Source organism: Arachis ipaensis, chromosome B2, assembly GCF_059453495.1.
Source record: "Arachis ipaensis isolate K30076 ecotype BB chromosome B2, ASM5945349v1, whole genome shotgun sequence".
In the NCBI taxonomy this organism is placed as follows: domain Eukaryota; kingdom Viridiplantae; phylum Streptophyta; class Magnoliopsida; order Fabales; family Fabaceae; genus Arachis; species Arachis ipaensis.
The window spans coordinates 2,494,244-2,518,365 of NC_142437.1; the positions used below are offsets into that span (position 1 = coordinate 2,494,244).

At 35.8% G+C, this 24,122-nt stretch overlaps 2 protein-coding genes, 1 long non-coding RNA gene and 1 pseudogene across 7 annotated transcripts in view; all 4 read right to left on the bottom strand.

The window, feature by feature from the left end:
- Positions 1-1,293: 1,293 nt before the first annotated feature.
- LOC148572801 (uncharacterized) lies at positions 1,294-11,272 on the bottom strand. 3 transcript variants are annotated; one of them, XR_015905077.1, is made up of 7 exons: positions 10,477-11,272; positions 10,155-10,391; positions 4,562-9,321; positions 4,240-4,476; positions 2,687-3,406; positions 2,198-2,304; positions 1,294-1,726 (listed from the first exon to the last, which is right to left on the bottom strand). It is a non-coding gene; the product is annotated as an uncharacterized LOC148572801 (long non-coding RNA). The 3 variants fall into 3 exon arrangements; XR_015905075.1 differs by having other exon boundaries at positions 2,129-2,304; XR_015905076.1 differs by lacking the exon at positions 1,294-1,726 and adding an exon at positions 1,887-2,118.
- A 183-nt stretch (positions 11,273-11,455) lies between these two features.
- On the bottom strand, positions 11,456-16,660 carry LOC107626558 (putative disease resistance RPP13-like protein 1). Of its 2 annotated transcripts, XM_088504523.1 has the most exons (3): positions 12,734-16,660; positions 12,321-12,387; positions 11,456-11,771 (listed from the first exon to the last, which is right to left on the bottom strand). In XM_088504523.1, exon 1 carries the CDS (start codon positions 16,547-16,549, stop codon positions 12,752-12,754), a length of 3,798 nt encoding a protein of 1,265 aa, XP_088360649.1. In that variant the 5' UTR covers positions 16,550-16,660; the 3' UTR covers positions 11,456-11,771; positions 12,321-12,387; positions 12,734-12,751. The 2 variants fall into 2 exon arrangements, with proteins under 2 accessions (XP_088360649.1, XP_088360650.1); XM_088504524.1 differs by lacking the exons at positions 11,456-11,771; positions 12,321-12,387 and having other exon boundaries at positions 12,718-13,282; positions 13,352-16,660.
- A 1,225-nt stretch (positions 16,661-17,885) lies between these two features.
- LOC148572802 (putative disease resistance RPP13-like protein 1) lies at positions 17,886-22,097 on the bottom strand. Its single transcript, XM_088504037.1, has 2 exons — positions 18,798-22,097; positions 17,886-18,547 (listed from the first exon to the last, which is right to left on the bottom strand). Exon 1 carries the CDS (start codon positions 21,999-22,001, stop codon positions 19,503-19,505), a length of 2,499 nt encoding a protein of 832 aa, XP_088360163.1. The 5' UTR covers positions 22,002-22,097; the 3' UTR covers positions 17,886-18,547; positions 18,798-19,502.
- A 985-nt stretch (positions 22,098-23,082) lies between these two features.
- The window catches only part of LOC107621876 (putative UDP-rhamnose:rhamnosyltransferase 1 pseudogene), a 28,489-nt pseudogene continuing 27,449 nt past the window's right edge, over positions 23,083-24,122 (bottom strand). Inside the window, exon 2 of the transcript XR_015905078.1 lies at positions 23,083-23,289. The product of XR_015905078.1 is annotated as a putative UDP-rhamnose:rhamnosyltransferase 1 pseudogene (transcript). The remainder of the gene's footprint in view (positions 23,290-24,122) is intronic.

The window sequence follows — 24,122 nt, forward strand, 5'->3', positions numbered from 1 at the left end:
TATTATTATGACACTTTTAATGTATGTTTATTGCATTTAATTAGTACTTGATGTTTCAATTGAATAATAATAGATAAGAGTTTTTTGTTTTAATTTTTTTAAAATATTTTACTAAATAGTGATTGGTTGATTTTCATCTAGCAATTTTGGGTATTAACTCTTCCGGTCTGTCATTACCACTGCAAATCCTTCTACAACAAAGAGAATAAGACATGGTCAAAGAATGATAATCTATTTTAAGTAAATTGTGAAAGCAATACTGCACATGTGGAATAACAATTTGAAAAAGAGGAACACGTAAATGTAAATTATGGAAGAAGTACTCCACATGTAAAATAACAATTTATAATTTGATGATGAAATATTGCAATCGATAGTATATAGGGAGCAATAATTTTAAATGCACATGTTAGATAAACTTGTGCTACTTGCAATGAGTTCACAATTAAAATGTTATTATTTATAACAAATAAATAGGACTATTGAAAATGATATTGAACAATGAGAAGAGTAAACGACAAAGTTGAAAATTTGTAGGAAGATACCTGAGACAAATTTTCTACGTTGGCGGCGCCGAATAGTGACATTGGTCTGAGATCAAGAATCGAGCTCTGGAGAGCCGTTTACAAAAGAGAAATACATAAACTTGTGCTACTTGCAATGAGTTCACAATTAAAATGTTATTATTTATAACAAATAAATAGGGCTATTGAAACTGATATTGAACAATGAGAAGAGTAAACGGCAAAGTTGAAAATCCTTAGGAAGATACCTGAGACAAATTTCCTACGTTGGCAGCGCCGAATAGTGACGTTGGTCTGAGACCCAGAATCGAGCTTTGGCAGGAAAACCGCAAGAGGAGGAATGGAGTTTGCCCTGGTTTCTGCAATTTATGCAATGCGGCTTCGCCGGAGATGGACATCGCGATGTACAATTTGTTTTGAGGAAAAAACAATGGCTCATGAGACCGGAAGAAGATGGAGGAAATAGGATCTTGGTACGGAGAGGTGCTAAGAGGGTGAGGATTTGAGAAAAGTAATAAACTCTGGTTTTGAGAACTTTTTGTTGGGGAAAATGTTAATTTGTGTTTTTGTTGTTTTAGAAATAAGGATTGATTTGGAAAAAGTTAATTTGTTGGTTTTTATTATGTTTTTTAGTTGTTTTTTATGTTTTTTTTTATGTGAAAATAAAAGTTGATTTGGCAAGATTTGGGTGGTGGATTCTAAAATTTTGCCAAGTAAGCGTTGGTGCTGACATGGCATTAGTAGAAGAAGAGAAATAACTTAGAAGCAATGTAGGTAAACCTATGTACATACTTTTATATATTAAGAATAGATTGGTCGCTAGTGACTAAGTAAGTAGTAAGAGAAGTCCAAATTGAACTCATGTATTAATGCATTGGATATCAACGATAAAACAACAAAGAAATTTACAAATAAAAAGAAAAAGAAAAGCTATGATTTGATGTGAATTGATATTCACAACTCCTTCACCTGCTAAGCTCCTTCATGCTAACTTTATCATCTTTTCTCCCCATGTGCTATTACTAATTTTCATAATGGCATCCGTTATCTTTCAATCTTATTTTTTCTTTGGAAAAACAAAAGTAAAGGTGGAAAATGATTCTTCATTTCATTTGCTTGTTTTGACTGAAACTGGCATTCAAGATCCATTGCAGAACTGCAATGCTCTCAGGACAATTGCTGCTTGATCTTCAAAGTATCTCCTGAAACACAAATTATATATATACATTTCAAGACTAAGTGTTTGTCATAATGTCATCACAATAACCACAGACACACTTATGTGAAAACCTCATGAACACAATGTTAGATTATTTGATTTTAGAGTTAGCAGTGAAAAGAAATGACACCCAAAAACAGGAAGTCAAAGCAGAACTAGAGAAATTATAAAGAAACTAAAGTGATTGATGGTTATAATACTACAAGTTATAAAAGGAAAAATTTTTCCATACACATAATACACTGACTTCACATAAAAATAACCCTGGATATTTGTAGCTATCCTCTTCAATTCAGTCCAAAAAGATCAAATATTCTATGACAATGCTTTTTCTTGAATCATTTGAATCCCACTTCAGCTTAATATATGTACAAACTGCACATACCAAGATAAAGATCAACAAGTGAAGTTGATAGGAATGAAATTGCTCCTGATGGCATCACCAGAACTTCACCTTCTAATGACTATTTCAGGTACAGGATTGTCATCTTTAAATGTGGAAAGCATATTCTTGAATCATGTCTGCATTAGCTACAAACCTTCATCACCTTATGAATCTGTCTGATAATGTATAAAAATCCAGAAAGGAAGAAATAGTTATTATTATAGAACTATTTCTCTTAATATTAGAAATAGTTTATTATAGGCATCTAATACTATTCATTTTATGTAATGATTCAAAATGTGATTTAAAAGAAAACGACTACATAACAATAACTTGATCCTTCTATTTTGAAAGCTTATATACCTCATGCATGCTGATTCCTTTTATTATTCCTATATGAATCTTGCAGCACAACAACTGACTCTGATCATAAAGAATTGACAAAGACAGGAACACCATTTTATAACTCTTTTCTTTCCCCAAATTAAGCTATTATTTTGTTTTTTCTCTGTGCAAACCAGCAAAAATAAAATTATAGAGAGGGATAGAGAAACATACCAACAAAAACAGAAGCTTTTCACTATGAAGTGCCACTCCAACTTTGTCCATCATGTCTTCCTTTTCTATCTTGTTCATTCTAGTGTAGATACTAACATGAAGCCAAACTCAGTAAACACAGCTTCTCGTAACTAATTTCAAACTCACTACTTCAAAAGTCATCTAAACGCATGAATTTAGTTGGATGACCATGTAAATCAAACTCTTTGTTTAATACATCTAAAAATATTCTTAAATGTTGGATACACAAAAAAGATATTCACTGTCTTTCAATTTTTTGTTTCATGTTAATTCTTATCTTCTTTTGTAAAGGTGATTTTACTGAAAAATATGACGGTTAATAAGTACTACAGATAGCAATGAGCCAATGACTTTGTCAGAGAAACAAAAGATATTTCTTGAACTACAACTGCAAGATGAGAGCTTCCCTAATAAATTGTCACGACCCAAAATGAACCATGACCGGCGCTCAGGAAAACAGTTCCCTAGCAAGCCTATCAGACTCAAATACAAATAAGAAAGTTACAAATATTTTAAAGAAATTTACAGTTCCTAAAACGAATAATTTCATATTTTTATTAAAAGGTAAAATAAATAGATATAGATGGATCCTGCTTGTGACATATGGAGCATATGACGTCTAAGAACTCAACAAAAATGAAGTACCAATTGCAGATCATTACTCTTGAATAGAAGGCTCACACATTCAAGTATTTGTTCCTGAAAAATATTTTTAGAAAAACGGAATGAGTTTTGCAACCCAGTGACTAGACAATACATCTATAATCCACATGAGACCATATAAACATTATTATAAAAATAATCTTAGTTAGAAAATAATAATTTATATGAATATGTGAATCAATAAGGGAGTTCTCATACAGAAATCAAATCAAATAGTCCACACTTGGGCGGCTCTACCTCTAAGGGTAGCCCTTTCCTCTAGCGTGTCCGTACGGAATAACAGATCCAACGTGTGGCCTACACGTTAGGCTAGCAACGCCCCTGCTAGCTGAGGTCTGAGCCAGATGCATCTAGGTTAACGTCATAACCGCCGTTAACTACGGTTTCTAATACGAGCCTCCCAAACCAATTCAAAACATATAATTTCAAATACAACAAATCTTTCATCTTTCAAATATATAAGGTATCGAATCAAATCAAATCAGATAATACTTTCTCATCCGAATCATATTCAATCATATTTTCTCAATCTTAAGGCATTTCAAACATGTTTCACAATTCCAAAATAAGTGAATACCAACCAAATTTCAATACTTCAAAAATACATATTCAAATAAAACCAAATGCTTTAAGATAATATAAACTTTTATTTTCAAACATACATATAGTCTCATAAAAATATATAGTCTCATGTGCATATTAAAATGAGCTTCACAAGGATAAATATTTAATTCTAATAAATCAATTAGTAAAACCAATTTAAAATCATTTGATAATAATTTTTGTGAGTATAACTAAGTTCAAAGTTCCGTATATCAAAATAATTATAGACGTAAAACCAAACCATTATAAATGTAAAGCCTACTCACAACATGGTCCTAAGGGACCGAAGATATCGAACCCGGAGTGCCAGAATCCAAGGTGAGGAGGATGGAAGTAAAATGAAATGAACGAGCGCAGAATTTGGATCGAGACGGTGGCAGCAACTTCCACGGCTACATCGCAGATGTAATCATAACATCAACAGCTCCAACCGTTCCATGATAGCACTAATACCAGTACCCAAGATAATTTCCAGTAGAAACGCAACAAATAGGGCGATAGTACTAAAACAGAGATATATTATCACAATTAAAACCAGAGCATATAAGAAAAGAAGAAGATATAGCAGAGTAAAGGTGGAAGCGTTACAGTTTCATAAATGGAGTCAGAACAGGGGAAAATTTGTGCTGATTTAGAGACAAGAATGAAGGGGGTGTAGGGCTGAGCAAGATCACAACAGGGACGGAGACGGTTCGTTAGTAGTGACGTCGGTGATGCTCCCCTGACGACGAGCTCCGTTGATGGCAATAGCAGACGCGACGATGGTGAACGGCTCCTCCATCGCGACTCTTTCTTCCTCCCTTCACTGGCCGACTCAAACTCTCCCTCTTCATTCAGCAATGACGGTGACCCCCAACAAAGATGGCGGCGGTTGAAGCTTAGCGGCGACAGAGACAAGGCGCGGCGGCTGTAGGCGGCGAGGCAGAACGGCAGCAATCCTTCTTCCGCGTCTCCTCTCTCGCACTCGTCCCCCCTCTCGGACGCACCTCTCTCGGTTCTGGCCTCTGATGGTGACGCAACTGCAGCGAGCTGGACGCGACTGGCGGCGACGCGACGGGACACGAACGGCATGCTCCAGGCCGGCAGTGATGAAGTGCGACTCTCTCTCTCCTCGCATGGTGGCTCGGCGTGGACAGCTCCCGCCTTCCTCCTCCCTTCTCTTCTCGCAGTCTCCCCTTTTCTCTCTTTCCTTTTTCTTTCTTTCTTTTTTTTTTTCCGTCAGGGTCTGGGTGTGTGTGCTGTGAGGAAGAGGGTGTGACGGGAATGAGAGTGTGTGCGGTAGTGAGAGGTGAGTGAGTGTGTTAGAAGAGGGTTAGGGTTTGGTTTGAAAAAAAAGAGGAACAAGGGGTATTATAGGGATTTTACATTCTACCCTCCTTATAAAAATTTTCGTCCTCGAAAATTGATATAATCTTCAAAACTTTACATGGTTTTAGCACTTTACCGAACATGAGAAATGAGCATAACGAGGTGCAAAAGTTACAAGATAGGATCCTGATAAAACGATGTCATTGGCATTTCCCTACCCTCGTTCCCTTGACAACTCAGATATACATAACCCTCTTCACGTCGTTCGTCAATCTTTTCTAAATACAATCTTGGTTCTGTAGTACATATCCATGGTAGCAACCAGTCTTATGTCAAGTGTTCGAATTTCAACTTTCTGAACTTCTGCATCGGTAGCTGTGTCCTAAAGAACTAACGTATCGCTTGCTATATCTGAGAATCACACGTGATATTGAAACAAACACGAGTTTGCTTAAAAGGATTCTAAACTTAGGCAAAAAAGAGCAAACATCACAGATGATGTTCGCAAGAATTCGGGGAGATGCATAGGATCGCAACTAAACAAGGATATACAAAAACAGTGAAGCATGCCAAAAAGAGAATCAATTGCATCTTAGTAAGAAAATCTGAATCAAGAAACTTCGATAGAACAATAAAAGAAAAGATGGTGTATGAAGTCAAAACAAGTTTATGTTGGATCAAAGAAGTACGAAGTTCACAAGAGATGGCCACTAAAATCAACGGTAATATTCACAAAGATTTAAGAGAATGACTAGAAACACAATTAAATAACACACAATCTTTTAGAATCAAAGAAGAGGAAGAACATACAAAGCCTAAAAATTTTATAATATTTATCGAGCAAAATAAGAACACTAGGACAAATGAAGTTAAAGAAAACAATAAGAAGCAACAGCACTATATGTAAGGAAAGCTAAACAGCAACAAACATACAACGTAAATAAAATACCCACAACAATTATAAATCCAAATCCCAAGCAACAAGACAAAGACAATAACAGAGAGACAAAGCAAAACAACAAATAGAAGATTTGACCGCACCTTTTAGAAAGACAATTGTACAATTATGAAAATTAAAAACAGTAATTATCACAAAAATTAACATCCTCATTTTCTCTTATTTAGAATTCTTTGACAAAGGCCATTTGAAATAATTATTGCCATAACCTTGAATATTAAGTATACTAGAATAAAATTTAATAGCTTTTGACTATAAATAAAAGACAAATAACGTAAAACATAATGAGAAAATGCAAGCAATCATCTTATTATTCCCAAGGCCAAAATTCACCTATAATCATGTAGCTAAACTTAGTATGAAGTTACAAATAAATTCACATATAAAATAATAATAATAATAAAACTAAAATTTAAAGTAATGGCAATTAACACACTAGGATCAATTATAATAACTACTTTCTTCTTTTTATTTTTTTTGGTCTAAATCTCCAATTATAAATTTGCTCTTAACATAATCAAAGCACATAGCAAAAGAATTTCAGAAAATTAGTATGAAATTAAATTTCTTGTAAAGATAAAACACCAAAAGAAAAAAAAAAATCATGTTCATAAATATATATACTTTATCTTTTTTTTTTTTTTTGGATAAATAGAAAACACACATGCAAGTATAACTATAGTTATAGAAAAAGTTGACTTTTTTTTTTTATGTGAAAAGGAGAACAACAACTATAAACTATAAATTACCAATTGTAAACCAGTCATTATGCATACACTGATGTACATTTTATATAGACAAATATCTATATCTGCTTTGCAGCAGTTTTCAACCGATATTAATGGCTCTTAAAATTTTAATATGCATAAGAATAAATAAAATGAAAATAGGAGCATATAATCATCAATGGTTGGAGGAAGATGTGAAATCCTTGTAAAAGAAATTTTTCAAAAGAAAAAGGAAAGGAAAAGCTTAAAGTAATGGTGAGGTTTTATGTATAAAATACATTCTGATAGAAATCAAAACGCCAAATGCTGAAATACTTTAACAACTTCGCAAAGAGTTAAGAATTATAATAATTAAATACTTAAATGAGTGCAAAGCAAGAGAACAGAGCTTCCATAATCGTGACAAAGAAGCTAATGATTAAGATGTAAAGCAAGGAAATATTCAAGTAAATACTCCATAATACTAATAATAAAATTAGCAATAACTTCGTTACAAGAGCAATGACTTTCAAATTACTAATCATTCAATAAAAAAAATCCTAACTTGTTGAAAAATTTACCAAAATAATCTCTATATATTATGATTGTCCTAATAAAATCTCAAGTTATTTTGAATATTGATTCCCACTTATAAATTTAAAAGCAACAAAGTTCACAAAAATTCTATATTATCACATTAAAATAAATAATATATTTTCAATCCTAGTGAAAATTTAATTTAAAGTATCATTGTATAGCTCAAGTAAGTACATAATTTTACTTACACTATTTTATTCCACAAACCCAACCAAATGTAATTCATGAAACATCAAGTTTCGTTGAGAAATCAGATAATTTTAAAACTAGAGTTATTAAGGGATACATAATAAGAAAGCATGGTTTATAATAATTAATTGAATGTAATAAAAAAAAAAATTTGTATAAGTAATTTATTATGCTTTAAGAAATTAGATGTCTAGTCTTTTTATAAAAAATTGTCAACAATTCTTTCCAATCTCTAAGGTCCACTTCCAAATATCACAAAGGCACTACAAATCAAGAAAATCAATCTCCCTAAACCTCTGAGAATAAGAACAATAGTTGAAAATAAGGAAATTTTCAGAAAAGCAAGGGTTAAGAAAATTCTCAGGTTTCAGATCATACTCAAAAGCAAAGTTCATCTTATAAACACCAACCAAAAGGCAAGCGTTCACAATCTTTCTCTCAACTTATCAAGCAGGAAATGGTTCCGTGACAAAAAGTCATATTCAGCAACAAAGAACCATAATGGAAACAGATCATCAATTAGAAAAACAAAACTAAACTTCTAGATCGAAAAAGCTAACTTATCACCCAAATAATTCACTACACTTAAGCAAAGAAAATCATCAATCGAACAAACAACGATAACACTCTATTCATATGTTGCATCACATAGTCCTTCTTGAGCAACTAAATAGCTGTTTTCAAAATTATTGATTTGAAAAAAAGAATCAAAAGCTAATCAAAATTATGTTAGCTTCAAAACTCATCAACATAAGAAGGAAAATCTCAATATCGCTTATCAAATCCAGAACAAAGCATCTCGATCAGAAACTCAGCAAATTCATGCAATCCACAAATCCAAATACAATTCTATAAAGAAATCAGATTGTAATTCACAACAAACATAAATCAAACCTTTTAAGTAACTCATGAACTATTGACATTAGGAATCATAGAGAACAACCCAAAGACGAAGAAGATTAAAGCACACATTCACAAAATCGGAGAAAATTAGAACTAGCTAGGAGAGAAATCGCGAACCAGAACCAAAACTGAAACCCTTGCAAAAACACATTCGAGAAAATCTACCAAAGGATATGTCAAGATTGGGTACAAAAGGACAAGAGTAGTAAGAAGCGGTAGAGGATGCATGCTCTCAATAATCAGAAGACAACAATGACATAGAGGACAAAGAAGACATTCCTATAGGCCTTTGATAGTGCCACAATTTGTACAAATAGGCGCGCTTCTATTTATACAATTGTGATCCTATCATAGGACACTTGCTCCATATTACACAGATTAAACCTAAGCTCTGATACCACTTTGTCACGACCCAAAATGAACCATGACCGGCGCTCAGGAAAACAGTTCCCTAGCAAGCCTATCAGACTCAAATACAAATAAGAAAGTTACAAATATTTTAAAGAAATTTACAGTTCCTAAAACGAATAATTTCATATTTTTATTAAAAGGTAAAATAAATAGATATAGATGGATCCTGCTTGTGACATATGGAGCATATGACGTCTAAGAACTCAACAAAAATGAAGTACCAATTGCAGATCATTACTCTTGAATAGAAGGCTCACACATTCAAGTATTTGTTCCTGAAAAATATTTTTAGAAAAACGGAATGAGTTTTGCAACCCAGTGACTAGACAATACATCTATAATCCACATGAGACCATATAAACATTATTATAAAAATAATCTTAGTTAGAAAATAATAATTTATATGAATATGTGAATCAATAAGGGAGTTCTCATACAGAAATCAAATCAAATAGTCCACACTTGGGCGGCTCTACCTCTAAGGGTAGCCCTTTCCTCTAGCGTGTCCGTACGGAATAACAGATCCAACGTGTGGCCTACACGTTAGGCTAGCAACGCCCCTGCTAGCTGAGGTCTGAGCCAGATGCATCTAGGTTAACGTCATAACCGCCGTTAACTACGGTTTCTAATACGAGCCTCCCAAACCAATTCAAAACATATAATTTCAAATACAACAAATCTTTCATCTTTCAAATATATAAGGTATCGAATCAAATCAAATCAGATAATACTTTCTCATCCGAATCATATTCAATCATATTTTCTCAATCTTAAGGCATTTCAAACATGTTTCACAATTCCAAAATAAGTGAATACCAACCAAATTTCAATACTTCAAAAATACATATTCAAATAAAACCAAATGCTTTAAGATAATATAAACTTTTATTTTCAAACATACATATAGTCTCATAAAAATATATAGTCTCATGTGCATATTAAAATGAGCTTCACAAGGATAAATATTTAATTCTAATAAATCAATTAGTAAAACCAATTTAAAATCATTTGATAATAATTTTTGTGAGTATAACTAAGTTCAAAGTTCCGTATATCAAAATAATTATAGACGTAAAACCAAACCATTATAAATGTAAAGCCTACTCACAACATGGTCCTAAGGGACCGAAGATATCGAACCCGGAGTGCCAGAATCCAAGGTGAGGAGGATGGAAGTAAAATGAAATGAACGAGCGCAGAATTTGGATCGAGACGGTGGCAGCAACTTCCACGGCTACATCGCAGATGTAATCATAACATCAACAGCTCCAACCGTTCCATGATAGCACTAATACCAGTACCCAAGATAATTTCCAGTAGAAACGCAACAAATAGGGCGATAGTACTAAAACAGAGATATATTATCACAATTAAAACCAGAGCATATAAGAAAAGAAGAAGATATAGCAGAGTAAAGGTGGAAGCGTTACAGTTTCATAAATGGAGTCAGAACAGGGGAAAATTTGTGCTGATTTAGAGACAAGAATGAAGGGGGTGTAGGGCTGAGCAAGATCACAACAGGGACGGAGACGGTTCGTTAGTAGTGACGTCGGTGATGCTCCCCTGACGACGAGCTCCGTTGATGGCAATAGCAGACGCGACGATGGTGAACGGCTCCTCCATCGCGACTCTTTCTTCCTCCCTTCACTGGCCGACTCAAACTCTCCCTCTTCATTCAGCAATGACGGTGACCCCCAACAAAGATGGCGGCGGTTGAAGCTTAGCGGCGACAGAGACAAGGCGCGGCGGCTGTAGGCGGCGAGGCAGAACGGCAGCAATCCTTCTTCCGCGTCTCCTCTCTCGCACTCGTCCCCCCTCTCGGACGCACCTCTCTCGGTTCTGGCCTCTGATGGTGACGCAACTGCAGCGAGCTGGACGCGACTGGCGGCGACGCGACGGGACACGAACGGCATGCTCCAGGCCGGCAGTGATGAAGTGCGACTCTCTCTCTCCTCGCATGGTGGCTCGGCGTGGACAGCTCCCGCCTTCCTCCTCCCTTCTCTTCTCGCAGTCTCCCCTTTTCTCTCTTTCCTTTTTCTTTCTTTCTTTTTTTTTTTCCGTCAGGGTCTGGGTGTGTGTGCTGTGAGGAAGAGGGTGTGACGGGAATGAGAGTGTGTGCGGTAGTGAGAGGTGAGTGAGTGTGTTAGAAGAGGGTTAGGGTTTGGTTTGAAAAAAAAGAGGAACAAGGGGTATTATAGGGATTTTACATAAATGAAAGAAAAGAATGCAAATTTTCCAGGCGGCATAGTTCAACTAGTTAACAATGAAAGCTGTTGCACCTTTGATTAGAAGTTAATTAAATTAACTGTTTCATGCTTGGTAAGATGTAGATTATGATAGCTTTAACATATAAGTAACACTACTTCAGCTAGGTTCAATAATGATGTTAATCATCATCATGCCTTTGAATTAAAAATTTAATAAAAAAAAAGGCTACAATTCAAGTTAGTTCAAACATGACTACTATTGATAACCAAACAACCATCTATGGTTCCTATCTTTGAAGCAAAGCACTGAATTGAATAATCCAAGTAACTCCACATGTAGTGTGGATATGAATCCTATGATACACATCAGTCATTAATTTAAACTAGTGTACATACCAATTAAAATGAAAGCTCAAATCAGAAAACACTACTGCTTCCCAACACATTAATCCAGTTCACATCTCCATATATATAGATATACATGTGCAATGAAATCTCTAACATCTGTGAACTTTTACCTGCAAAAGATGGCAAAAACAGAAGGGAAAAAATTGTTAAATTATTCTGAAGCTTCAGCTTCCATTTCAGGTAAGACAATAAGCTATATTTTCTTTTAGCCTATCACTCAAAGTTGCAAACCACATCATGTTCTGTTATATTGTAAAAAGAAATTAAAAGAAGATTAAAGAATAGAAGAAAAGGAAACAAGGAAAACCATATTAAAGAATGTCCCTATTGATTGGCGAAAGTTTTAATTTTACCTCGAATATTTTCAAAGGATTTCAACTTTATCTCTTTGCTAAAATTATGAATGATCGATGGTAAATAGCATCTAAACAGAAAGTGAAATCTATAGATTTGAAAGACAGAAAAAGAATAAAATTGAAGTTACTATATGGCAATACCAATAAGTTTATCATAAATATCAAATAGTGGCAAAGGCAGAAACACAATTTTACCCTTCAGTGCATATAACTAAATCAAGCTTTTATAACATTTTTTCTTTTTCCCAACAGAACAGGAAAAGTAAATTCTCGAATGGAATGGAGTGGTGTAAATTTACCAACCTGAAGCTAAAATATTGTATAAGATGAAATCTCCACCATTGGGTACTTTTACTTCATTACCATCTACCTGCAGAAGATGGATAAAAACAGTAAATTTCATTTATCCATAATGTAAAGAAATTCTCAAATGTCGGATACACAATATATATATATATACACACACACACAAATACATTCCCTGCCTTTGAATTTATAAGAATGACTCTTTTTTGAGAATACAGAGGATATTTCTTTTGAGTACAACTACAAAGTGAGAGGTTTCCCAATGAGTGAAAAAAAATGCAAATTTATATCAGTCCAACTAGTTAATAATGTCTAAAGAACGAGGGAGGTGTTTTCTTTTGAGGAAAAGGAATTTTATGCATGTATAATTGAATTGTGGTGGCATAAGAACCGTGAAGTTAGACAATTACCTGCACAGAAATCTCTATTCAGAATACTTGTTTGTCATCGACTTGAATGGTGGGGATGTGGGAAATTTTGGGCCAGATTAGTTGATGCTTGTTCTTGCAGTGTTCTCCCAGCAAACGACACCCTTCAATTTTGAGTAGCAAGAGAGAGGGAGGCAGCTTTTCTCCTTCCATATTCTCCAGCTTGTAGCAGAAACGAATGTGCAATTGTTGAAGGGAGGTGAGGCGGAGAAGCTCGTTGCACTCCAATGTCTCCAGATTATGGAAGAAGCGTATGTTGAGAGTGGTAAGGGAGGGAAGGTGAGGCAGCGAACCCACCTCTGGGTATGACTTTATGTTGTCGCAGTAAGAACCTAAAATTGTAAGATGAGTGAGGGCGTGCAAGTTGCCCATCCATGATAAATCCCTCATTTGTTGCTCGCAAATTCCCACTTCAAGTGATTTCAAGTTAGGCGGCAAATAACCCTCCAGCAACATGTCTTGGTAACCAGATATCTCGAGAGACTGTAGACTTGGGAGTAGACTCTTCATGTCACGTGGTAATGCCTCCAACTTCTCGCACCATCTGACTTGAAGATGAGTCAAGTTGGGTGCAGCCAGTCCTTCTCCTGCAAATGACACTAATTTGTCGCAATTAGAGATCTCGAGATGAGTCAAGTTGGGTGCAGCCAGTCCTCCTCCTGCAAATGACACTAATTTGTGGCAGGAAGTTATGGAGAGACGTTGAAGAGCAGCGTGTGGTGCCTCTGACATTGACACTGATTCCAGATTCCTACACCTTTCTATCTGGAGATTCTTGAGATTGGGAAAGACATCCAACGACAAGGAGCTCAGTGAATCGCAGCTGTGTTCTATTTGTAGCTCTACCATATCATACTTGTGCTGCTGTTGCTCTGGGAATTCTAGTTTTCTACAACTCCGGATTTTCAGCTTTTGCAAAGATTTGGGAAAACAATTTCCCGGAAAGGATACATGATAGGAATACCCTATGATGTGTATTTCTTGGAGGCAACTTAGATGGTTCATGCTCATCATTGCCTTTAATGCAGACTCCCACACATATTCACGTCCCCTAATTGATAAAGTATCCCCATAAAGATTGGTCTCGATGTGCTGTCCAAAATCATTGCCGTATATATGTAGTTTGCGAACTTTGGAAACATCCGACAAAGAAGAAACGATTCTGAAGAATACCTGATTAAGCATCTCTTCCTCCAACATTGGGCAATTTCTTATTTCAAGCTTCCTAAGTTTAGGAAATGTTTCCGACTCAGATACGTGCCACACCTCCCAACATGCCATGCTATCAAATAACAAAATCTCGAGTGAGGGAAACGGTGCAATATGCGAAGAATGATGATCTCCTTCATTCTTGTAAAACTCCTCGCCAATACTCCTCAGCAGATCGAAACCTTCAATGCTTAGGGACTTAAGAGATGGCAGCTGTCCAAGTGAAGGCAGCATGCAGCAATTCTTGCAAGACTTTAGAGATACACGTGTCATGTTTTGGTAGGAACAGTTCCCCAACCAATCTGGAAATATTGTACCCTTGTATCCCTTGATTTTCAACTCTTTCAACCCATTCTGCGGTTGCAAGTTATCGAGGATGTCTCTTTCTTTTTGTGTGCTTGAAACTATATCATCACCTGAAGACCATTCCAAACATAATTCATCAATGTGCTTCTTATCCATTATCTTTGCCCTCTTTGCTTCTTTCACATCAACAATATTCTCCAACTTCTTAATCTCAAGGCATCCATGAAGATTTACCAGCCCTCCTAACTCCTGGATTCCATTGTCTTCGTGCTTGCCAACGACAAAGGAACTTAGAACGTACAACTGATTCAATTTGCTCATTTTTCTGGGCATTTCTTCCAAAGAAGTTCCTCTAATATCAAGATGCCGCAGACTCACAAGATTATGCAAACCACTAGGCAGCGTTGTTAGCTCAGAGCATTCATACAACTTCAATGTTTGCAAATTACACAAGCTGCAAAAAGACTCGGGTAATGTCTCTATTCCAGTATAAGAGAGATCCAGGTAGTGCAGATGGATCAATTCTCCAATTGAATTAGTCACCTCATCAAATATATTAAATTTTCTAAAGGATAAAACTCTCAAGTATTTACACTTTGATAATATCTCACATGTTGCCGCTTCAATGTTGCAGTTGAGAGATGAGAAATCGCTAAACAATAATAATGTTCTCAAAGATTCTACTTTAGAAATAGAATTATAAAGTTTCGAGCTACAATGACGTAAATCTACATACAAATGCCGAGTCTGAATCCTTATCTCCTCCTCTTTACCAAGTTCTTCTGAGTTGCAATAGAAATCTCCAGCAAGGAATATTGCTAAATCATGCAACAGATCATGCATCACAAAATAATGATCATCATGATAATCTTGAATCTCTGTGAAAAATAATCTGGAAGTAAGTTCATCAAAACACTCACAACCAACTTCTTCTAAACTCTCTCCTCTCTTTGGTGGTGGTAAAAGATCTTCTGTCATCCACAAAAGGATTAATTCATCTTTCACAAATTCAAAATCCTTGGGAAATAAAGCACAATAAACAAAACAACGCTTTAAATATGGAGGAAGATGGAAGTAACTTATCAGTAATGCTGGAATAATCTTACTCTTCTCCAGAGAAAATTCCCAAATGTCACTCATTAGTATCTTGTTCCATTCCTCAACATCATGCTTTGTACGTAACAAGCGACCAAGTGTTTCTGCAGCTAATGGCAAACCATCACACTTCTTGACAATCTTTCTACCTATTTCTTCAAGTGCTGCTCTCCCATTTGACTGTGGAAAAGATGCATTTTCTGCAAATACTGACCAACAATAGTCCTCCGACAACTTCCTGAGAAAATAAGGGTGACAATTTTGAACTGCGGAAGCAACATTTTTCGCCCGAGTAGTCAGAAGAAGAATACTTCCCTTATTCCCATTTTGTTGGAAAGGGGTCATAAAATTACTCCATTTGTCACCATCATCACTCCAAACATCATCCAGAACAATAAAGAACTTCTTATTCGACAATTTTTCTTTCAAAGCGCGGTGAAGTGAATTAAAATGCTCAAGACCTTGAGTATCTGGAGAGATCTCCTTTATGACATTCCTTGTAGTCTCAACAACTTCAAACTTCTCCGAAACGCAAACCCATGCTTTCAGATCAAATCCCTTCATGAACTCCTCCTGATTGTTGTACAGCCATTGGGCTAAAGTTGTTTTACCAACCCCACCTATGCCAACAATAGCTATCACAGACAGGTGATGATCATTGTTGTCCTTCAGCATCTGGACTAAGGCCTTCTTGTCATCCTCCCTGCCATACACACTCCCTTTTACAAGAGAACTGGATGGAGTCCTCCAGCTACTAGTGGGAAGCTTTTCAAGACCTAGGAAATCTTTTTGTTTTCCAAGATCCTCAATTCTTCTAACCACCGCTTCCATCCTGTCTACCATGTCATCTCTATCTCGGTTGATGAAGGAGCTAAGGTTCCAGGAAGAACTTGCATTCTTTTGAGTGGTGGCTTTGAGGAGGACAGCATCCAGCAAGTCCTCAGCACAGTAAACAGCATCCCGGAGACTATCGAGCCACTTCCTCACAGATGGATTACCGAACTGCTTCATCTCAGCATCAGCAACAAGAGCTTCAGCACCCAACAGAGCAGTCTTCAGCCTTTCAACCAAGTCAGGGCCAAGTTTCTTGCCCAACACCAAGTTGACAGCATCCATTGTCAGGAACCGGTCAAAGACAACATTAATGAAGCCAGAAAGAAAAGCTCCACCAACAAGTGCACCAGCCATGATATGATCTCAACAACAACAGAAAAAGTCAATGAATTTGCAGAGAAAGGTAAGAGAACAATGGTTGCAGGGTGTAGTGAACTCAATAGAGGGGGTTTTCTTAATCAAGTTTTCAAAGAAGGTGTCCTATATGATATCACGTGGTATCGGTCTCCAAGGTAAGTATAAAAAATTCGGTATCAGTGGAGTGCTTAGCTGGCTCTTCACTAACTCCATTTGTTAATTCTTGTTTGAAAGAAGCAACACATTGTTAAATAGCAAAAATATTAGTGGTGTGGTTTCACTGTGACCAATGGACACTAGTCCTTGTGGGAATTATATAAAACTAAGGAGCATGAATCTGCATATCAATCCTGGTATTATGGTAATAATATAAGGTTAAAATCTGTTGGCAATAGACATTGGCTTTCACGCCTTCACGTGTTGATAGCTAGCTTATCTATGAGGTTGCTTTAAAACATAAGTCCGTACACTGTTAAATATGTGATGCATTGGGACTAATAAATTTTGTATTTTTATTTCTGATAGCTGATACAGAATTGAAAGTAGAGGAAGCTTTCAAATGCTGCATGACCAAATTTAATCATGTATAGAAGTATATGTACTTAGAGCATTAGGCGCTCATGATGATTCTTTATTTCTTTTATTGGATTGCTGGATGTAAATATTATCTTCTTGTCAGAGAAATACAGATAAAACCAAGAGAATTTTCCAAAGAAAGTGGCATATACAAGCTACGTAACTAACAGTTAAAATTCTTCTTTGGAAGGTACAGCACAATTGGATTTTATCTTTAATCCTAACTCATGACTATGCAGTGTGATTGCAGGATTAGCATTTTGTGTGCCCAATGGAATTGTTGTCTTTGTGATAATTTTGTTGCACAGTTAAAAAATTCTTTCTCAGAAGCTTAATAATGCATGGCAATAGCGTGTGTGATTCTTCGCTTATGTTGAATCAACAAAAATTCTTCTGTTTGACCATAGAGATTCAGATTCCTTTCTTGTGATAATGTTATATATTTATGGTTATTGTGTTGAGCTCCCTTGTTCAAAAAGAAAACAAATTTATGGTCCAGACTCCAGAGGCAAGATATTTAGTTTACGTTAACATTGCACAGTTATTTTTCTTTTACTCTATGACATAACATAGACACACTATAGCAATAGTTAATAGCAGCAAAATAGTAAAGAGAAGGCAGAAAAATACAACTAATGAAAAAAAATCTCTCAATGAGAGTTAAAAAAAAATCCAGGAGAAGGTAAAAAGCTTCATTATTCATTTGAATCAAAGGAACAAAATAAAGAAGTCTTAGAACTTGCAAGCACTGGCCACACATGCACAACTCTTCTGCAAAACCAAATAGTCTCCCACAAGATTAAATTAATGAAACTTTCCGGCAGTTCTACTATAGAGTTCAGACTACAAATCACACCTCCAAATTGAAGAATTGTTTGTGAAGAATCTCCAGTTAAAATTTCAGCTCAATATCACAATGTTTTCCCATGTGATCGTTCACTTGATGAAAATAAGTTGCTGCTAGAAAAACCTGCTAGGGTGAAAATAGCACCTCCTCTCAACTTTTCTTCTATTTGCTCAACTGCTTGTGTCCACTCAAGTTAATCCCAATCTGATTAGGTTAATACATTGATGTTAAGAAAATGACCAGATTACCAGAATCTCTATGATCATTACAAGAGAATATGAAAAATCTAATAAATGGAAGTACAGCACAACCAATCTTCCTTTCTACTATCTCATGTTCAAAGAGACAAAATCAGTTTGAGGAAATTGGACATTAAAATAACAATGTTGCAGTGAAAATTGAGGCTGACATAATGTCAAAAGACAGAAAAAATTGTATGCAGTTACTTATACGCTCATCAACATGCATTTGCCAAAGAGGCTGCCCAATGCACATTCCATTGGTTCATGAACACAGCTGCATATATTGAAAGCAGATCCTTGACCATAGTGGTAATCTCCACAGACAGACCCCTGGAAATTTTGTTTGAGTTGAAATTTATAACTCACAACAAATGCTTTAACATAGTTCACTGTAGAATAGTTGATGCATTATTTTCACTTTTAAATCTAAGCTTTAACAATCAAAATAATAACACCATTTTCTGCAGCTCATGACATTCTTCACAACTCCTTCACCTTCTAATGACTATCTCAGGTAAAGGATTGTGATCTTTAAATGTGGAAAGCATATTCTTGAATCATGTGTGCATTAGCTACATACCTTCATCACCTTGTGAATCTGTCTGATGAGGTATCCAAATCCAGAAAGGAAGAAACAGTTATTATTTCGGGCCTCTAACTTGAACGGTGGGGATGTGTGAAATTTTGGGCTAAATTTGTTGATTCTTGTTCTTGCAGTGTTCTCCCAGGAAAGGACACTGTTTAATTTGAAGTAGCAAGAGAGAGGGAGGCAGCTTTTCTCCTGCCATATTCTCCAGGTTCCAACAGTACTCAATGTGCAATTGTTGAAGGGAGTAGACTATTCATGTCACGTGGTAATGCCTCCAACTTTGAGCACCTGCTAACATTGAGATGAGTCAAGTTGGGTGCAGCCAGTCCTTCTCCGGCAAATGACACTAATTTGGAGCACCCACTCATTATTAGACGGTGAAGAGCAGCGTGTGGTGCCTCTGACATTGACACTGATTCCAGATTCCTACACTCTCTTATCTCCAAATTCTTGAGATTGGGAAAGGCATCTAAGGAGAACGAGGTGAGGAAATCACAGCTCTCTAATATTAGTAGCTCAACCAAATCATACTTGTGCTGCTTGAGATTGGATAACTAGCTTGCGAACCTTCAAAGCATCTGATGAAGAAGAAACAATTCTCATGAATACCTGATGAAGCATATCTCCCTTTAACATCGGACAATCTATTATTTCAAGACTCTTAAGCTCAGGAAAAGCTTTTGAGTCAGGTAAGTGTCATTCCTCCCAACATGCCATACTATAACATTTCAGACTCTCCAACAAGGGAAAAGGAGGAGCAATATGCACAGAAGGGTCGCCAATACCCTTGTAAAACTCCATGCCAACACACTTCAGATGAAGAAAACCTTGAATGCGCAGGGCCTTAAGAGATGGCAACTGTCCAAGTGAAGGCAGCATGCAGCAATTGTTGCAAGACTTCAGAGATACACTTGTCATATTGTTGTATGAACAGTTCCCCAACCAATCTGGAAATATTGTACCCTTATATCCCTTGATTGTCAACTCTTTCATGCTGTTGTGAGGTTGCAAGCTGTCGAATATATCTCTTTCGGCTTTTGTGTTCGAAACCATATCATCACCTGAAGACCACTCCAAGTATAATTTGTCGATAAGATTCTTGTTTGTCATCCTTGCATTCTCTGCTTCTTTCACATCAACAATATTCTCCAATTTCTTTAGCTCAAGTGATCCATGAAGATTTGAGAGCCCTCCTAATTCTTGGATTTTGTTATCTTCATGCTTGCCCACCACAAAGAAATCTAAAGTATGCAAGTGTTTCAATTTGCTTATTCCTCCAGGCATTTCTTCCAAACAAGTTTTTCCAAGTTCAAGATGCCTTAAATTCACAAGATTATGCATGTTTCTAGGCAACATGGTCAGCTTGGTACATCTGTACAATATTAATGTTTGTAGATTATACAAGTTGCACAATGATTCCGGCAACCTATTAATGCTACAGCATGAGAGATTCAAATAGCGTAGATGAATCAATTCACCTATTGAATCAGGTAATACATCAAGTTTATGAAAGGATAAAACTCTCAAGTATATAAACTTAGATGCTACACTTTCCATGCTAAACAAATCATCAATATACAACGATGTCCTCAAAGATTCTGATTTCGCAATGAAGTTAAAGACTTTTGTGATTGAATGACCTAAGCTTCCACGTGGGAAATATGACAAATGACGAGTGAGAACCTTCTTCTCTTCTTGTTCACCAAGATCTTCTATTCTACAATAGAAGTCTCCGGCAAGGAATATTGCCAAGTCATGCAAGAGATCATGCATCACAAATCTCTCAAATTTGTACTTAGCTGGTTTAAAAAATAACCTTGAAGCTAATTCTTCAAAACACTTGCAACCAACCTCTTCTAAAGTCTCTCCTCTCTTTGGTAGGCTTAAAAGATCTTCAGCCATCCACAACAAAATTAGTTCATCTTTATTGAAAACATAATCTTTCGGAAACAGTGCACAATAAACAAAACAACGCTTCAAATGTGCAGCAAGGTGAAAGTAACTAATTAACAATGCTGGAACAATCTTACTGTCATTTGTAGAATATCCCCAAATATCACTCCTTAAGATTTTTTCCCATTCCTTAGCATCATGCCTTCTGCACAAGCAACCAAGTGTTTCTGCTGCTAATGGCAAACCGTCGCACTTCTTGGCAATCTTTTTGCCTATTCCTTCTAGTGTTGGGTTCCCATTTGATTCTGGAAAAGAAGCATTGGCTGCAAACACTGACCAACAACAGTCTTCTGATAATGGAATGAGATAGTGAGGGTGATAATTTGTTTGGACAACTGAACCAACATCTTCCTTGCGAGTAGTCAGAAGAATAGTACTTCCCTTAACCCCATATTGGAAAGGGGCTAGAAAATCCTTCCATTGATGATGATCATTGCTCCAGACATCATCCAAAACAATAAAGAACTTCTTTTCCGACAATCCTTTCTTCAAAGCATCTTGAATTGAATTGAAGCTATCAAGATCCTGAGTGTTTATAGAGATTTCCTTTACTATATTCTTTGTAGTCTCAACAATATTGAATTTTTCTGAAACGCAAACCCATGCTTTCCGATCAAATCCCTCCATCAACTCTGCATTATTGTACATCCATTGAGCCAAAGTAGTTTTACCAACACCACCCATGCCAACGATAGAGATGACAGACAGGTGATTCTCATTGTTGTCATTCAGCATCTTGATTAAGGCCTTCTGGTCATCCTCCCTGCCATACACCTTCCCTTTTTCAAGAGAAGTGGATGGAGTTTTCCAGGAGAAGCTAGCAGTGGAAATCTTTTCAAGTCCAAGCTTTCCTTTGCGTTTCTCAAGATCTTCTATCCTTCTGACCACCCTTTCTATCTCATTCTCCATCTGCCTATCTTCAGAATTGAAGATTCTACCCAAGAGAGTGACCTTTGTAGTTGCAGCTTTGGTGCAGGCACGGTCCAGCAAGTCATCAGCAGTGTAAAGAGCATCTCGGAGACAGTTGAGCCACTCCTTCACATCATGGTTATCCAGTTGCTTGAGCTCTGCATCATCAACAAGAGCTCCAGCATCTGTCAAAGCATTCCTCAGCCTCTCAACCAAGTCAGAGCTAAGCTTCTTGCCCACAACCAAGTTGACAGCATCAGCAGAAATGAGCCTGTCCAGGACAACATTAATGAAGCCAGACAGAAAAGCTCCACCAACAACAACTCCAGCCATGATCTCAAACAAGATCAAAGTAATCAAATTTTCAGAATAGAAGGAAAGAACTATGCTTAAAGTTTTCAGAATAGAAGGAAAGAACAATTCTTTGCAATTGCAAGTTAGGAACCAAACGTGGTATCAATCTCCGAGATAACTTAATTCAAAACAGTGGAGTAACTTTTCATTTTTATAACACTATACTTTAAATGTTATTGTCATTTTGGAAGGTGCACCGTAATTGCATAAAACCTTTAATGTTTAATCATATTCCTACTTTTTGAAAGATGCAATGAGATTTCAAGATGTATAAAGTTCAAACTTTTTTTAGGACCAATGGAAATGCAGTCTTTATCAGAAAGAATCTGAATAATTTGCTTCATATAATTGTGACTGACTTCCACAATATGAATTTCATTATTAGTATTTCTTTTTATGAGAAAGTCTAGGGCCAGCACTTTTATCAAAATCTAGCCAGCACTTAACTAGCAAAAGAAAAGTGAGTAATCCCACACCATTGGATGAAATCTCACACCATTAAAAACACCAATGATGACTAATTGATGGCTACAAATCACAAAACTTGTTGGCTCCCCAGCACTCCTCTTTTTTTATTATTTTAATAATCCAAATTGAGATGGTTAATCACCACCAGATTGTTTTATAAAAGTTACTCAAGCTATTAATACCAAAAAAATATCTCATGTTTTATCTTTACAAATTTTGATATCCATGCATGTCATCTAACAATAGCTCCCACTTCTTCCTCTTACCATTCATAATTTTCTACCAATTAATGCACATGTACTTCTGAAAGATGACGTTTCACTTTCAGATTAGATTTTGACATTTTGTTCTAGATAGATAGCTTTTCTACAAGTACTTTTTTTTTTGTGAACTATCAAAAATATTTTCTGATGCATTAATTACCATTTCAATATTAAGAAAACTATTTTTCAATATCAAGTTTTTAACCATCCAAACTCCTCCAAGTTGATCTATTGCATGTTGGAAGTAATTCTAGACTTGCTTTGCTCAAACGTAATTTATAGCCCTTTTAATCATTAACAACAGTACCGAATTTATTTCTCAAACCATGCAACAAAATCAACAGCAGAAGATAATTTATTACATAGTTGATCTACTGCTTAAGTCACATTTAAATACATCCATAACATTAGGAATTTGTTTGGTAACTATCTTATCTGACTCCATAGTCTCAATATATATGCATCAGTCTTAAGACACTTATCAAACACAACCTAAGAGTTTATTCCTTAATGACTCAGTATAAGAAACATTTGGACTAATCTGGTATTAACATACACACTAAAAAAAAAAAAAAATCTTACCTACCACATAACTAATCTGGTATTAACATACATGAATATGTGCTTTTGGAAACAGCCGTCTTTTTTATTTCATTTCAGTAATTTTGGGATATGGTGCACAAATACTCATTTTATTATCATTGAATCTTAGTATGATCTTTATTTTTTATGTTTAAATTTGTAGTGTTCATCTTTGGAATATAATGAACAAATATTTATTTTACCATTGATCGCTCGTGACTAAGTAGTAAGAGAATTCCAAATTGAACTCATGTATTAATGCATTGGATATCAACGATAAAACAACAAAGAAATATACAAATAAAAAGAAAAAGAAAATTTATGATTTGATGTGAATTGATATTCACAACTCCTTCACCTGTTATGCTTCTTCATGCTAATAGCAACTTTATCATCTTTTCTACCCATGTGCTATTACTAATTTTCATAATGGCATCCGTTATCTTTCAATCTTATTTTTTCTTTGGAAAAACAAAAGTAAAGGTGGAAAATTATTCTTCATTTCTTTTGCTTCTTTTGACTAAAACTGGCATTCAATATCCATTCCAGCCAAAACTGCAATGCTCTCAAGACAAGTGCTGCTTGATCTTCAAAGTATCTCCTGAAACACAAATTATATATATACATTTCAAGACTAAGTGTTTGTCATAATGTCATCACAATAACCACAAACACACTTATGTGAATACCTCATGAACACAATGTTGGATTATTGGTTTGATTTTAGAGTTAGCAGTGAAAAGACATGACACCCAAAAACAGGAAGTCAAAGCAGAAGTAGAGCAAT